This window comes from Lissotriton helveticus, chromosome 9, assembly GCF_964261635.1.
Source record: "Lissotriton helveticus chromosome 9, aLisHel1.1, whole genome shotgun sequence".
In the NCBI taxonomy this organism is placed as follows: domain Eukaryota; kingdom Metazoa; phylum Chordata; class Amphibia; order Caudata; family Salamandridae; genus Lissotriton; species Lissotriton helveticus.
In genome coordinates, this window is record NC_136070.1 from 917070218 (window position 1) to 917087030 (window position 16813).

The 16813-nt window shown below is 44.1% G+C and overlaps 1 protein-coding gene across 1 annotated transcript in view; it reads right to left on the reverse strand.

Moving 5' to 3' along the window:
• The window catches only part of RYR1 (ryanodine receptor 1), a 1073089-nt gene that overhangs the window by 888163 nt on the left and 168113 nt on the right, over positions 1 to 16813 (reverse strand). Inside the window, exons 6-7 of the mRNA XM_078661091.1 lie at positions 16102 to 16214; positions 15210 to 15309 (exon numbers count right to left, since the gene is read on the reverse strand). Coding sequence (XP_078517217.1) covers positions 15210 to 15309; positions 16102 to 16214 — 213 coding nt within the window. The remainder of the gene's footprint in view (positions 1 to 15209; positions 15310 to 16101; positions 16215 to 16813) is intronic.

Here is a 16813-nt window from a genome sequence, read left to right on the forward strand (position 1 = left end):
TTACAATTAAGGTTCATGCAGAAATACATCACTACCGTTTCTACTAATGAAAAATGCTGGACTGTTTTAAATAAGTATATCTGAGGGAGAAGTGGCAACATATAACTCATTCTACATTTGGAAAGTATTTATTTCTCATGCATATTTGTATTTGATAACTGATACTGCACTGAAGGCATTTGAGTGAATAGCAATACCTTCTGAAATGGTTCAACTGTAGGTTAATGTAAATAAAATGTAAAGAAATCCTCTGTACGTCTACCAATAATTGTGAAGTGATGGCATGCAGCACTGCACTGTGTTTCTATTCAATGTACAGCATGGACTAAGATGTGTAACCTTGAGGAAGAATGTGAGCAGGATGTGGGATTAGTTATGTGTCTTTGGTGGCTGGTGTGCAGTACAAGTTGGGCTTACTGATGGGCACAAGGAATGGAGGATAGGAGGGAAATAGTGGTCCAGTAAGTGGTGATGGTTTCCGGGAGTAGATCGGAGGAGCAGTGGAGAATGAGCATTACTGGATGGGACGATGCTGTGGGAAACTCTCCTTTGGCCACATCTCTTTGGAAGAGGTTCACTTATCCTGTACTTGGCAATTTCCTTTTTCAGCTCTTATATCTTTACTGAAACATTTAACTGGTTAATACCAGTAGCTGTTCCTAAAAATGTGTAATGCTGAGCATATTGTGTGTGAAGCCTTAATTCTAAACTCTTTGAACGCCTATGGAAGATCTTTCCATCACCAAGCAATATATCTTGGCTCTTTCTGCCTCACCACTCACAAATTTTACCAGCCGCCACTGTGTGTGGCTGTACATACACTTGTTCTGCATAGACTAAAAAGCAGGTCCTCTCCAGAGAAGTGGCTAGTGAGCAGATGATGCAGATGTTTGAAAGTGTTCTTAAGCCAGCTTGGCCAACAAAAGCCTGTTGACGTGTCACAACATCCACACAATAATGCATTTGTGAAGGTATGAGGCATAAGTAGCAGCCTTACAGATATCGGTTATAGAGATGTTACCAAAAAAACTGCTCGCAGAGTGGGCTCTAGGGGGGCACAGATGTGTGTGTTTGGCATTGGCATAGCACACTCGGATTCATTTATCTATTCACCTTGCAATGCCAGCTTTAGAGATGACACAGCCGATGTGGGGTTTTGTGGAGGCCGCAAAAATTTAATTCGATTTCTTCAGGGCTTAGTTCTATCAGTGTAATACATAAGTGCCCTGTAAACATCCAGAATGTGAAGGGCCCTTTTGCAAGGGACTCTGTATGTGGATGGGCACCCACTTTAAAAAAATAGCCATCTCCCGCTAGCACCCACTATGGGCGCTAGCTAGGGGGCCGGCAGGGGTAACTATAACTTGCGCTTTCACTAAGCAATGCTAAATACCTTTACATATTACATAACTTATGTAGTGTTCTATTACATCATTAATAACAAAATTGCAACAACTGAAATTACTTAATTTCATAATTTATGACAGCACTATGTACTGCGGGGAGCGAGTTATAGTCATTTTAGTCACTTTAGGGCCCAAGTTGTAGTTACTTGAAATCACTATAACTGGTGAATTTCCGTAGCTTTGTCCGTTTTCATTTTCACCAAACTATAACATCCCTTTTTTCATTGAATATGTTGGATTGGCTATAACACCTTAAGGTATGTTTAAAAAACCTATGACTTTTAGTTAAAAAGCCATGGTAACAGTGAAATGTTGGTCACAAAACGAAAACTAAAACGACTGATATTCAACGATTATTGTTAGCTCCATCGTGCAAACCATAACGTGTGAACCAAATGCAATGCGTATGAAGTCACTCGACATAAAAGATGCCATTACAAATAGCATGAATGATTTTAGAAGTGATATTCCATTTATATTATCCTTAAAACTTTGGAAGAAGCAAGTATGTAGTATTATTTACTGGTTTGAGGATGTTTTATTGAATTACGCTGTGCTTTTAGATGACGTCGTTACTTACTGGTATAAATATTGTGTGGTCATAAACATTGAATTTGGTGTGTGAATTATGGGGTACCTGGCTGTTGTAAAAACTATGGACTGCAGTGTAAACATACCTTGTGAATTTCAGAAGTGTTTTGGTTTTAATTCATAATGGTACTTTATCTGTAGTTTTAAAGTTAATTTCTCAGTAAAATCAAAGAAAAAGAAAACGACTTACCATGCAATCGCCGCATCGTTGAGTCAGTGATTCGGAGAGTGCAAGGTAAGTGGTTTTCTGTTTAACACACTTTTTTCCTCATCGCCGTCTGTTGTCTCACCCCCACCCCGCCTCACAGCGCTTACCTACTCCTGCGGCTCCTGCTTCTCTAGTTTTGGCTGAGGCTCCTCCAAATTAAACTTACCACACTTAACTGCTATATGAGAAGGGGAGGGAGAGCTTACCCTAACAGAATGCTACTATTTAGTGAATTCCTTAGAAATGGTGCCACAGTGGATAGGTGGGGCTCCTAATCAGGAAATAATGTTTGCATGGTATTATCCAGGATCATCTTTGCTTACTGCACATTTAGCTCCGAAGCATAGGAACCTAGAGACTCTATAACAGATATAGTTGATGTCACAAAAATCAGTATGTGTACAAAAACTATAAAAGGGTCCTCCCTCACGGTGAATGGCAAAATATGGACATACCCACACTTCCAATAGTTAAACCTGGAGGTGGAGGCAGCTTGCTAGATTGAGGGAGTGTACTCTACACTTGGTTACATTCCCAAATGAGAAGCATTTATAACATTTGAAGAGACCAAACAAAATGTTGGAAACAGATGTGACTAAGACTACTTAGTTGTCAGCCCAGGGAACTGTTGGAAATCATAAAATAATTGGTGCATGGATGGAACTGTGCTCACTGGGTCTTTACTCTAAACTAGAGTATCGTACGCAGAGTGTGACAAAATGTGTGTTTTAGTAATACATTCAAATGTGTGCTAATGGGTTGGAGTACCACTGCTGCCAATAAGTTAAGTAATTTAAAATTGTTCCTAGCTAACAATTTGCCAGGATCAAAGAACAGGAAGAAGAGATCTCTCTGTGATAATTCCCTGTTTGGCAGGATGATGAATATTTTGTCATTTGACATTTGACCCCCAACATTTTCACTGCTAGGTGCAAACGGAGTGCATGTGTTCAGTGCTGGCATTCACTCCCTTGCAGAGCAATCGTCATTCATTGTTCAAAAAGACAACTTCAAAGAAAAATGCTCCACGCTATATGAAGTAAATCGATTATGTAATAGAGGCTAATTTGGAGACGGTGCTAGCTTTTTCCCAGACCAGCTTCATGACTTACTACAGCAGTGAGATTCAATTGAATTCAGACATGGTTCCAGAAGCTTAGGGGAAGATAAATCAATGTCAGTGCTTTTGATGTGTTTGTAGTGGTAGTTGCAGCGATTGAAGAGTCGGGTGGAAGGTGGTTGGCTGCTATGAATTTGCATGTAGGATCTTTTTTTACTCAGATAACGGTAATTGACTTGGATATTGGCTATTTTGCATGAACCTTTGATGTTTCCCTTCTTGGTTTCCTAGGTTGTGATATACTTGAAGGATATCAAATGGAGTGAAAGGGTTGTGCTGACATAACTGGCAGATGGTACATTCTGGCTTACCTGATAGCCATTTCGCAAAGGGGTCCACAACTATTTTAAGCTCCCCTACTCGTATTTCTAACCCTGATTCTTTGGCTTCAGCTAGTTCTTGTTGATCACCTACTACTGCCCGGAACAAAGCTATGTTAGTGTTAATTTCACAGAACGTGGCTGGACTTAGCGCAAAGGTGATTCTCCCTGATTGAAACAATTTTATTGATTTGCATGATATTTGTGTGTTTTAAGAAACCTGGTGTACTGAGTCACTTTTTAATCCTGGCTATCTATATTGTTTTTATTCCTGCGATATGTGGCCCGGTCAGAACATCTTCAGGAGGGCTAACAATGTGCACTAGACCAGCTTTAGCATGTAAACTCTAGAAAACTTACATCGATTGTCTGGATATTTTAGCTTATCATTTAGAAATCGATGAGTTAACTAACATTGATACTTATCTATGCGGGAGGGCTTAAGGGAGGTCTAATGTCAAAAAACTATTTTGCTTTAAGAAGATTATCTGGAAAAATCAGTCACATTAGCAGGGGATTTTAATACCACGTGTTAGCCGCTGGATATTGATGATGTTAACTTAACTACTGAGGAGGATGCGAATTGGGGCACTCCGCAACGTGACTTACCATCAATAAAAAGGTGTACTGAAGCTGCTTTACAGCTTAAGGCCCTTTCTTTTAAATTAGGGCTTAGGTCGATCAATGGAAGGTCCAAATCTGATAGAAAGGGGGCTTGTACTTTTAATAACTTATTTCACTCAAGTCGTATTGATTATCTACTAATAGATTTGAGACTTTGACTTCATCAATTATATGTCCCACTTTGCATAGATGTCAATGGATTTCCGCCACTCCACTGTGGGGTGGCCATCAGGGAATACCAAAAACGGGCAATGTTCATTTTTGCAATCATAGTAGCAATTCCCACCTGGATTCGCTCCTCCTTATTTTTACTCACGTTTTCCAGGATACCAAATACAGCAATGCAGAGAGAATGGTCTACAGGTTTGCATATTATTCTGGAGAGAGTGGTAAATATCTTACACCAATATTTTGTCATAACCAGGCAGTTCCAGACAACATGGAAAAAACTGCTGTCAGTGGAGTTACATCAAAAGCATGAGGGCGATGGGATCTTGCCAGCATGTTATAGTTTCATAGGAGTGAAGTAAGTAATGTGTACATAATTTAATTGTATGGCTGAGGCTGAGAGGGAGTAACAATCTTGTGCTGGACCAATCATATTCCTCCAAGGAGCCCACTCAACCCTCCCATCTTACTTTACTAGCTGTGGAGTAGTTGGAAGCATTGATAATGAGGTATTTGTTCATGCGTGATACAGCCTCCCTTGTGCCAGCAGATAAATAACAATCTTAGCCTTCAACTGTCTATATTAAGGGGGTCAATCAAAGAAGTCTGGTGAGAGGTCAACCGTTGGCAATAGCTGCAAGTATTTATAAAATGCTATCTTGTGGAGGTCAAAGTCAGTTTGAATGGCCCGAAACAACTTCATTTGGTTACCTTGCCGAACCCCACCAAGCTTAGAAATCCAAATAATGCCCCAGGGCTCAAATCCAGAATGTCATACTTAATGAAGAAGCCATTTCCCATGTCATAATGTTGCTTCATGAGGGAATCACCCACCCCACTTAACCCAACAGGGCAGAGCACAAAAAAGGTCACTCTGGTTACTTCTGGAAGAGAACGTGGAATAGTGTCTACATGCATTAATCCCAGTAAGTTGTCTCGACTGACACTGGACATTTTGATACGAAATGCTGGATTGTCATACCATCCATGCAGCCAGTCGTTAAAACCAGTATTTGTGAAACCCAGTACTGGAGCCTGAGCTCAGCCATACCCTTGCTGCCTCAACAAGTGGATAGGGTACATTTGTTGAATGCAATGCTTGGGGCTCGATTTGCCCTATGAAAACGAGAATGTCCTACCCTTCAACGCAGTAGACCAACCTTGGACGGATCACCCACAGAAAGTTTTGTAGAATGTACATGAACCTTGGCAGGGACATCATTTTAAAAAGCGCTATTCTTCCGAGGACATTGAACAAAAGATATGACCACCTTCTCAAGTATTTCCATGTTCTGGATTGCAGTGAGGATAATTTTTGAGGATCCAGGTAATCGTAGGTTTCAAAGCAAGATGCTTGCCAAGGTATTTAAAAATAAGTTTGCGAATGCTACCTGCCATTGACTGAGACAATGATCAGCTTGGTCCAGTTGACATTCAGGCCGAAAGAATCGCCGTACAAATCTTGAATGCTTATCAGTCAGGAGTCGGTATCCTGGAGGTGACCCATGAATTGGAGCAGTTTTCCAAGTCTCTTTCCCTCCAAAACCCCCACATTTGTGCACCACACCTGACCCAAATTGGCATGGACTCCGTCACCAAGGAATAAAGAACTAGTGAGAGGGGGCACCCCTGCGTGGTCCCTCTTCGGATCAGAAAAAGGACATTAGGGTGCCGTTTACTTTAAATTGATCTTGAGGCTGAGTGTAAAGAACTTAATAAAAGATATAAAGCGGGATCCCAAAGAGGAAGGTCTAATCAAGAGTATCAAATGTTATTTTTCAAAATCTATGAGAATGAGGGCACTGGAGTCCTGTCATGCGTGAAGTGTTTGGAAGTAAGAGACAAAGACGGAAGCAATACCTTCAGCAGTGATGACCACATTCCCTTCTGAATCCATTACATGTGGAATCACTCTGGAGGGAGTGCCCCGGTTGCCAGTCAGTAAAGAAGCTTTCCAAACATGTCCCCCAATACCTATATCCGCCGGGTAGAGGCAATCCAGACTAGCTGGGCTTCATAAAGGAAGAATTCTCACAAGGAGACCCTCTCCGTGGCCTGTTAATGCTGAAGCCCCTCCTCACACTTGGTGCAATATTCATGTTCTACTTTAAGTACTCTAGCCTCTAGGTTGGAAATAAATTGGTTTCTTTCCCACTTAGAAATGCTCTGGCTTTCCTTCCTGCCCATAACGTGCCAGACAAATTCATTGAACCTTCATTCAGCTTAAATTATGTCTTCAATTCCTGCATTTTAAATTGGAATTAATGCACATCTGTTAAACACCGGGCATTCAGATGACTCATTGCGCTTTCAACACTGTAGAGGGCCCCAGTTTTAATCACTACAGAAGAGTAAACAGATATTCCCTGATGGAGGATGTGTGCTGCGGTTGTGTACAGTATGTCTACAGCTGGTAAAAACATAAATCAATTCTCGACATGGTTTTGTGGGTAGCTGAGATATGGGTGTATTCTTTAACAACAGTTTCCAGAATGGTCACATAACACACATGCCCAAGAAGGCCCCACAATCTGTTAGGCCAGTGCCCCCGTGGGGACCAGCAGCTTGATTATTAGCTGTGTAGAGTTCTGGATTCATAACCACATTGAAATAACCCCAAGAATGGTTCGAGCCAGTGGCGGCCTTGGTCATTATGGACCTGTTGGGGACCCGTGGGGTAACGTAGGCATTAATGAAGTTATATTGTTTCCCTTCAAGCCCTCCCTTTACCGCTACAAACCTAGCTTGGGTATCAGTGGTATCCAGTTAGACCAGAGGTCTTCAAACTTTTGGATGCCGAGACCCCCCTGTCAACATTTAGAGGCGTAAGGACCCCCTCCTGACACAAATTTCTAAACCTCTAGGCAGGGCTACTGGAATTATGAGGCAGGTGGTGACCAAATTATGCGACAAGCTTGACTAAATCTCACCCCTTCCTTCCATTCCTTCTCTTCTCTTCTCTTCTCTTCTCTCCTCTCCTCTCCCAACCCCGGATCCCTCTCTCACATTGCAGGCAGATGGTTATTAGCCGCAGGACACCTTTTGGTAACAGTAGTGCACTACAAATGTAAATAATAATAGGCAGAAGCAGGGGATTCACTAGACCCGAACTTCGGGGGGGTTTAACACTCCCAGCCAGGGCTGGCCCTAGTGCTTGTCGCACACGACGCAACAGTCTTTCCACCTTCTCCATGAATTCCCTCACTACCACTCACCAACAATACACCTCATCTCTCTATAGCACCTGTCTGACAAAATACTCAGTTTACTCACACTCAGTTCTGTGATGTGAATGGTACATCTTCGGTGTACCAGGTACTTTAACCTTCTGCACTGTGTGGGTGACAAGAGTGCCCATGTGACTGCACGGAGAGCAATGCAACAGTGTGAGAGTAGGGTAAAAGGAGTGACTACAGGTTGAGTGAGGTGACCATATGAATTTGGGTTCGGCTGTAAGTGCAGAGTGGGACGAATTAGTGCATGGCTAGTGATGGCCTTGTTTGAGTGAGCTACAGATTGAGCAGTGAGGGGGGACAGGTGAGTGAAGTGTCACATGAGTGCAGGATGAGAAGTGTGCTCGTGTGACTGCAGGGTGAGGTACAGAGTGAACAATGCAAGCACATTGTTAGTGCAGAGTGATCACTGTGAGAGCAGGGTGAGCGGGTGAATGTTGTGAGTGCATGATGATCAGTGTGAGTGCATTGTGATCACTGTGAGTGCATATGATCACTGTGAGTGCATTATGATCACTGTGAGTGCAGGGTGAGCGGGTGAATGTTGTGAGTGCATGGTGATCAGTGTGAGTGCATTGTGATCAGTGTGAGTGCATTGTGATCGCTGTGAGTGCAGGGTGTGCGGGTGAATGTTGTGAGTGCATTGTGATCAGTGTGAGTGCATTGTGATCAGTGTGAGTGCAGGGTGAGCGGGTGAATGGTGTGAGTGCAGTGTGATCAGTGTGAGTGCATTGTGATCAGTGTAAGTGCATTGTGATCGCTGCGAATGCAGGGTGAGTGGGTGAATGTTGTGAGTGCATTTTGATCAGTGTGAGTGCATTGTGATCACTGGGAGTGCAGGGTGAGCGGGTGAATGGTGTGAGTGCATGGTGATTGGTGTGAGTGTATGGTGATTGGTGTGAGTGCATGGTGATTGGTGTGAGTGCATGGTGATGAGTGTGAGTGCACGGTGATCAGTGTGAGTGCAGGGTGAGCGGGTGAATAGTGTGAGTGCATGGTGATCAGTGTGAGTGCATTGTGATCAGTGTGAGTGCATTGTGATCGCTGTGAGTGCAGGGTGTGCGGGTGAATGTTGTGAGTGCATTGTGATCAGTGTGAGTGCATTGTGATCAGTGTGAGTGCAGGGTGAGCAGGTGAATGGTGTGAGTGCAGTGTGATCAGTGTGAGTGCATTGTGATCAGTGTAAGTGCATTGTGATCGCTGCGAATGCAGGGTGAGTGGGTGAATGTTCTGAGTGCATTTTGATCAGTGTGAGTGCATTGTGATCACTGGGAGTGCAGGGTGAGCGGATGAATGGTGTGAGTGCATGGGGATTGGTGTGAGTGTATGGTGATTGGTGTGAGTGCATGGTGATTGGTGTGAGTGCATGGTGATCAGTGTGAGTGCACGGTGATCAGTGTGAGTGCAGGGTGAGCGGGTGAATAGTGTGAGTGCATGGTGATCAGTGTGAGTGCATTGTGATCAGTGTGAGTGCATTGTGATCGCGGTGAGTGCATGGCGATCGCTGTGAGTGCATGGAGATCAAGATCAGTGTGAGTGCATTGTGATCGCTATGAGTGCATGGTGACCAGTGTGAGTGCATTGTGATCGCTGCGAGTGCAGGGTGAGCGTGAAAATGAAGGCAAGAATGAGAAGGGAGTTGTCTGAAAGCAGGGTGCATTCCCAGAAACTTGAAGTGTAGAGTTTCAGATATAAGTTACACTATTGCTATAATGGCATTAATCAGGGATTGGGGCTGGAGGAAATAAATAATGTGCTGATCCTGCAACAAACTTCCAGTCTTATGATTAGGGTTACCAGCTCATTATTTTGATGGCCCAGAAATAAGCAGTCACCTAAAGCTGTATTTTTAGCACTTATCTGTGAAAACTTAGAACAGCAAATATAAATAGAAAGCACTTTTAATTGTGTCACTTTTAATTGTGTTCTAGGGCTGCCTCAATGATCCATGACTGAATATTAAAGAGAACACAGGCAGAAAAGTCACATAACTAATTAATACATACTTTATAACTCTATTTAGTGTCAAGAGCAGGCATTTTTCTTTTGGCAACCCAACTTTATATTCCTTTTCATTAAATGCATTCTCACACTACAGCAGTAAGTGTAACAATGCAAATGTAAGGAATAGGCAGAGTGGGGGCCCACGGGTACTGAAACCATAAAAACATTAAGCCTCTGCAACCAGTTTACAAAGGCATGTAAATATGCTAATGGTCTTTAAAGACCTGTGAAAAACTCCAGCGTGCTGCCCAGCCAAGCCCCCAGCAGCTCGAGTTTCACTGCAGCAGCCCCGGCACAGGACGGGGAAGAGGGGGGACTTAAGCCCTGGAGGCCAGGGGAGAAGTGTAAGTGCGACTGTGAATGCGCTACCCCCTTCACACCACTCCACGGCCCCCCTGGGGGTCGCGCCCCACAGTTTAAAGACCCTTGAGTTAGACAGACAGGGGAAAGGATCTCTCAATAATGCAGCCGAGCCCTTAAAACCTCATCAGCATCAAATAGCAAATCACATCTGAATCTGCCTAGAAAAATGCTGTGTGAGAAGTGCAGGTTGGTTGCTGGAAGAAATACCAAAGCTGGGGAGTCTTGCCTGACAAATCTGAGGACTGTGCCCCTCTAATTATGGACATCAACACCACTGACGTTCCAAGGCATCATATTAAAGGAGGCCATGAGGGTCATGATTGCAGGGGATGTGGTATCTCCCCAATCAGGGTCAAGGAAATATTGCACGTAATAGACTACAGAAGGACCTACACATAGAAACATCTGGGTTGTGAGCTATTGAATATGGAGGCACTGTGAGCTGGAATAGAACATTGCTAACAAACATCCAACAAATCTACAAACCTTGAAACTCTGAACAACCCCGCACCACCTACTTCCACCCCAGAAGCATCTGTTGCCCTAAAAAAATCCCATTTAGCGCAAGAAAATGATTAATACAGTAGGAACAGAACCTTCCCTATCTGATAAAAGAGGATTGAGAGTTTCTGGTCAGACTAGAGATAAGAACAGGGAGGGTTAAAGTGTTGGCCCCAAATTGAACAGTTTAGGGAAAATAAAACGTGTCAAACCGCAGAAGAGGTGGGTCACTGGTACCAAGGGCTAGCCCCCATCTGGGTGCAGGACCCGGGACTGGAGAGGTTCGGGTGGCACTGTTGCCGCAAGCGATGACTCTCTCAGTGAGCAGTCTCCCTCAGTTTCAGAAAAGCATGGAGTCCCAGGAGGCAGCCCCCATTTCAGTTGTGAGTGCCTACTCCTCCTCAGCAGTTTCACCACTAGTGACCCTCAAGCCCGGACTGGCCGTTGCGGGCACCGGGCAATTCCCCGGTCGGCCGCAAGGGTGGGGGCCGTTTTTGGGCCCCTGGGGGCCGTTTTTGTGACAGGGACGTTTTTGCAGCAAAGCTGCAAAATCGGCCCTGTAACAAATTCGGCGGAAAAGCGGCCCTGGTAAAGAGCTTGGTGGCATCCCCCACTTGTACCACAGACTTTGCCAGGGCCAGTTTTGGTTCTCAGTCCGGCCCTGGTGACCCTACCACATGCACACCTTGGGCAGAGTTTCCAAGAGAATGATTAGGACGCTGCTTCAGGTTCCACTTCCCTGCTACCTAGTCCCAGGCCACTTCTGGCGAGTCAGAGATGATAGAACGAGAAATGTGGATGACTTTGAATCTGACTGGAAGCATGAACATATATTTGAAATTTATCACTTGCATTTTTTGCTTGATGGCATCGAAGGGCATCCATTTATTTTGGACTGTCCAGGTGTAGTCAAGAAAAAATATAATCTGGAGGACTGAAATAAAAAGTTATCAATGTCTCTAGCTCCCCTAAGAACTGTGTCTCTCTCTCTCTCTATCGTTCGGGTCCTGGGGATGAGGGGTTGGGGAGAGCACTCAGAAGCAGTCATTGTATCAGGGCTCTGCGCACCATGTTCAGGATAACGCAGGGTGAGAGATTTTCCAGTAGTATCCATGAGATGATCCAGGTTTCGAATTTTTATTCAGGGGCATCACCTTCGGACCTCTTTAAGAAACCTATAAATCACAGCTTGCTTCTCCTCACCCTGTTTTCCACATCTGCAGCACAGTGCTTCAGTGTCTTGGAGGCCATGGTGAGGAGGCACACAGTATGGGTAAGGTAAAAAATCGCATCTCGTAGTTCCGTAACACAAACCTCCACCTCAGGTGTATCACTTTGAGCAGATCCTGCTGAAGTAACGTGACGTCTTTCCTTGGCTTCGAGCACAGTGAGAAATGCTTGAATTTCCTGCAGTACGGTATCGTGAAGGATATCATGGTTGTTTCTGAAGTAGAGGTAGTGTATTTGCGCATTTTTGTTTATGCATTAGAGGCATCAGAGAAGTCTTGCCCCATGATTGTAGTATTGCTGAGTGACAGTTCATCTGGCTCTGTGACCTTATCAGCAGAACACCCCCTAAAGGCCCATAGATATATAGGTCTTCATTTGATAGGGTGTTCAAGAAAGTCCAGTTAAGGGGGTCCAATTAAGTAGAGGCTGTGCAAATGACAGAATGTAATGTGCCGGAAGCCAAGAATGAACCCACCTTGAGATAGGCCCCAGCAGTAAGGTGACAAAGCACCAGGTTACTCCTGGAAGTCTAATGTCACTGCAAGCGAAGACCTGGATGAGTGGATTGGTTAAAATCAATGTAGCACACTCCAGACACACCATCAGCTTCCTTAAGTGCCATGCTGGAGGAGGTGAGCAAGAATCAGCCCAAAAGATCGCACTCATGGACCACAGAGATTGGTAGCACACCCCAGGGAGTCACAGCACAGTCCCAGTCATGTTCAGCAAACTGAAGATACAGGTCTCACGACTGGGAAATGTACTCAGGCCAATCCACCTCGTAAGCGCCCAGTAATCAGCCTGACGTTCTGCCAAAGTGTCAATCTTCTCACCCAGGGTCTGGGTTGAGGGGGTCATCTAAAAGTCTATGTGGGGGGTTACACGCTCACCCATTCCACTTGTACCACAGACCCTTGCAAGGATCTACAGGCTACACAAGCAGCCAGGCAGGGCTAACCTGCGTGCTGAATCACAGCCGACTGCAACATGCCATGGGGGGAGAGCGGCTAGGGGACAAGGCCATGCACCTCTGCAGGGGCAGATCTGACCGTCCAGCCACTAAGTCCCAGAAATCCACCTCCATCTAGGGGGTACAAAGCCAGAAAAGGGAGATCCGCGGAGGCCCTGCCTGCACCAACCCTATAGATCAAAAAAAGGATGAGGTGGGCTTCTCCAAGAGAGGCCCTGGAGTCTTCGCCATGGGCCCCCAATGACAGCCCTGTGGCCCCAACATTTACCACACATGTTGGGGTACAATCCAAAGTCCCCAGCACCTCTTAGCGCTGCCAGGAGATGACACTGCCTGCCTCAGGTTCGAGGACGGAACTGTGATCATCCACCAGCCAGGGGCTGTGGCTCTCCTCGTTGACCCTCTCTAGGCACTCCTTATACCACATATAAGCTGTTGCGCCCCCACGGGGCATCTGGAGCCCAAAATCAGCTTGATCAATAACTGCCCAACACTGAGTCCCTCAATCCAGCGTCTCGGGCAGCAGGGCGATCAGAGAGGGAGAGGCTGTCAGGCCTCAGTTCTCAAGCCTCCATCAAGATCGCTGCATCCTTCAGCTGCCATCTTGGGCTCGGTGCAACGCTGACCAGGGTGCCCACCAGCCAGCAAAGGGAGAAAAAAAAACCTCTGGATCTTGCAACCCCCTCGCTTCCCTTGCTACTTGGTAGATGGAGAAGACATTATGGGGCGCCTATGTTGACTAATGCTTAGGGGAGACGGATGGCGCACCTTTAAAAAGCATCTGCCATTGTGGCCCAACAGGGCACGCCAGCATATGTTGACAATTTTTACATCTTTCTGTTGAATAAGAATGGTTTTCCCAGTTGATTATATGGTCCTCTGAAGAGGGGACTCCAGTCTTCAGATGCCTTGGGCTGAAAACAAGTGTAATTGTTTAAATGACATCTAAAATATAAAGGACAATTTCCACATATGTATGATAAACAACATAAAAGAGCACAATACATTTTGAAATATTGATACTTATTTACATAAAAAGTTTCCAGTATTATTATGAACCCAAGCTGTTTTCAGCGATTTCACCAGAAGAGTTTGTTTGATATACAGGATGTGGCATTTTAAGTTGGTCAGAAAATTGTGAACTTGGCCTGGAGAATGCAGTAAAAGGTCACACGAGAGAACCTTGGTTAAAAATACAGTGAGGTGTAAGCTGAATGAGAATCCAACACTTCAAAAAGGAAATGTTCATGCAGTCTGACTACTACACTGAGGCATTGTATCCCAAGGCAGCTCTATTTAGGATGTCTGAGAAGGCCAACGGATCATAAGATGGGACTCCTTAGAAGGGAAAAGGAAATTCTGAGGAGCTTGTGCATAATATTGAAAATAGTCATCTCTCAAGGGAACTGATTTATGAGGAAACTGGCTGTATGAAGTTGAAGCGTTAAATTTACAGTATAGCATCAAATCTATAGTTGGGCAATGCAAGGACTAACTACCAGTTAAAAGAATCCTGAAGACAGAACCTTCAATACAGAATACTGGAATAACATTCTACCCCTAGTCATACCCATCTCTAAGACAGTTAATAAGAGCAAACCTATTATAACTGGTTGTGGGAAATCCTACTTTCCTGATTGGTCGCCCTAGATTTCCACCTTTTGTTGGACCCTATATTTTTGCTTGCTTTAGAACTCTGTGCACTTTACCCGTGCTAACCAGGAGTAAAGTGACTGTGCTCTCCCTTTAACCATAGTTAAACTGGCTTATTCCTGACTGACACATTTAACTTGCATGTAAGTCCCTATTATATGGGGTAAAGAAATGTACCCTAGGGCCTGGAAGTTAAACACCAGTGGTTCACTGTAGCACCTATTGTGCCGTTCACCATGGTGGCAGTGGAAACATGGCATCCGGCCTATCACTGTAGACTGACTGTAACAGTGCAAAACATGACCTGCGACCTGTAATAAAAAAACATTTTTTGTGGGTAAAAAACTCCCTTTTAAATATTAGTAAATCAACCCTATGTAAGCCTTGTAACCCATAAGGTAGTGTGCATGGAATTTAAAAGTGGGACATGTAGAACATGAATATTACTATATGCCTACAACAAGGCCCTAAGAGCTATTATCACTGTGGCAGGTCAAAAAATAATTAAACAAGTATTTGTAATGGTTATCTAAATTTCAATTCAATTGTGAAGTCTGATTTGTAATCAATATTAAGAATAACGAACTTTTAGAATGTTACTTATTACCAGCCTGGATTGTCAGTTCTCTACAGGCAAAATATATCAAATACTGCATTGATCAATGATTTGTGTAGTGGAAGTGGAATACAGGCTCTAAAATAGCCAGACTTGTGCTAGTGTCTAAGCATGTCAGACTTTAACCATTTAAACATGATTCCCCACTTAGAGCTCATACATAGCCATTACAGAGAGTCAAGTTATACAGAAAAGCAATTACCTTCTGCAAACTCGCAACCTGAGCAGATTGGGTTCATATTCCAGAGTGTCTGCATGAAGGAGGCATCCACTTGAAGGTCCCCGCTGGCTGTTGAAAGATGCTACAAATAAAGCAAAAGAGAGTAGTGAAGTAAGAAGAGAGATGCAGAGGGGTAAAAAGAAATAATGAAAGAGAGAGGAGGAGGAGAAACTGTAAGTGGCAAAGTGGTAAGGAGAAATTGACGAGGGTGCGACAGATTTGGTGTTGGTGAGTAGGGGGACCAGGGAAAGATGACACAGGCGAGGGAGAGATGAGAGGAAGATGAAGGAGGAGAGGAAAACAGAGGCGTAGGAATGAAGGAAAGATGGAGTAATCTACGGGAGATGGGAGAGGGGAACAAATATGGGGAAAGGGGAGTCGATGCAAAGGAATAGTGAGAGGCTACAGGGAATGTGAAGTAAACGTTAGTGGAATGCAAGAGAGAACCAGAAAAGATGAGAAGAGCTAAAGGACAGAATGTAAACAAAAGGCAAAAGAATGTGAACAAATGAAAGAATCACTAAAGGGAAAAATGAGGAGGTTTGACAGACAAGGAAGATGGTAACGAAGAATAAATGAATAGTGGAGAAAGTGGTGAGGCAAAATATGAGATTAGGAATGTAAGCAATAGAGTAACAGAATCAGAAAAGGCAGGGACAATAAGAAGTCAAACTCTTTGAGGGGGTAAAATGAGAGAATGGGAGAGAGGTAGGGGAACAAACAAAAAGTGAGCAAAATAAGAGTGGAAAATGAACGTACAAGGAAAACAGGGAACACAGAAAAAGAGAAGGATGAGTCAATAGGAAATAGTCAACATGAGTCAAAGCTTGCCCCCAAGGCAATGACAATCCTACTAGTCAAGGTTGGTTCTTACCAGGTATCTCTCAGAGGACACGCTGACCAGGATGAGGTCATCTCCGACGCGCACCTTCTCACCTTCAGAGCGCTGTTTGGAGGCAGGGTGAATAGTCCACCAACAAGCTTCTCCTGCGGATACAGGCAGCAAAGAAAATTGCTACAGCAGTACGGATATAAATGGTAGACATACTTCCAAATTCTGACAGATAACCTAGCCCAGAAGCAAGAATCCCCATACAGTTAAACATAAAAAGGGCAGAACACACGCAGACCCTGTGAGATAGGGTACGATTACCTCTAGAGTCTGATAAACATCGGGAAGGAAATATCCTAAGTCTGAGAGACAAAGGGCAGGAAAACACACAAAATATATAATGGTATATGGCAGTCACACTTCTAAAGTCTGACAACCACTGGACACAAGCAGCCTAGGAGGCAGACAATTACAGAGAAAAATGTAAGCCAGATTTTAAGTAATACTATGCAGGGGCATCCTAGATTTTGGCAGCATTGAGATGAATCATGCTCAATTTAGCATTTGCTTGATGGCCTATTTTCTATTATAAACTACTATACAATTTCATAAATCCTGATTTGGTGAATACATCTGGAATTGGACTTAGTGATTTCCAACAGCTATTTTGTGCTCCTAAGTTCCACTAGCTGCACAACAATTTTGTGAATCCGGATCAACGAACAGACATAAATGTGACTGGGCCAGGGGAGTA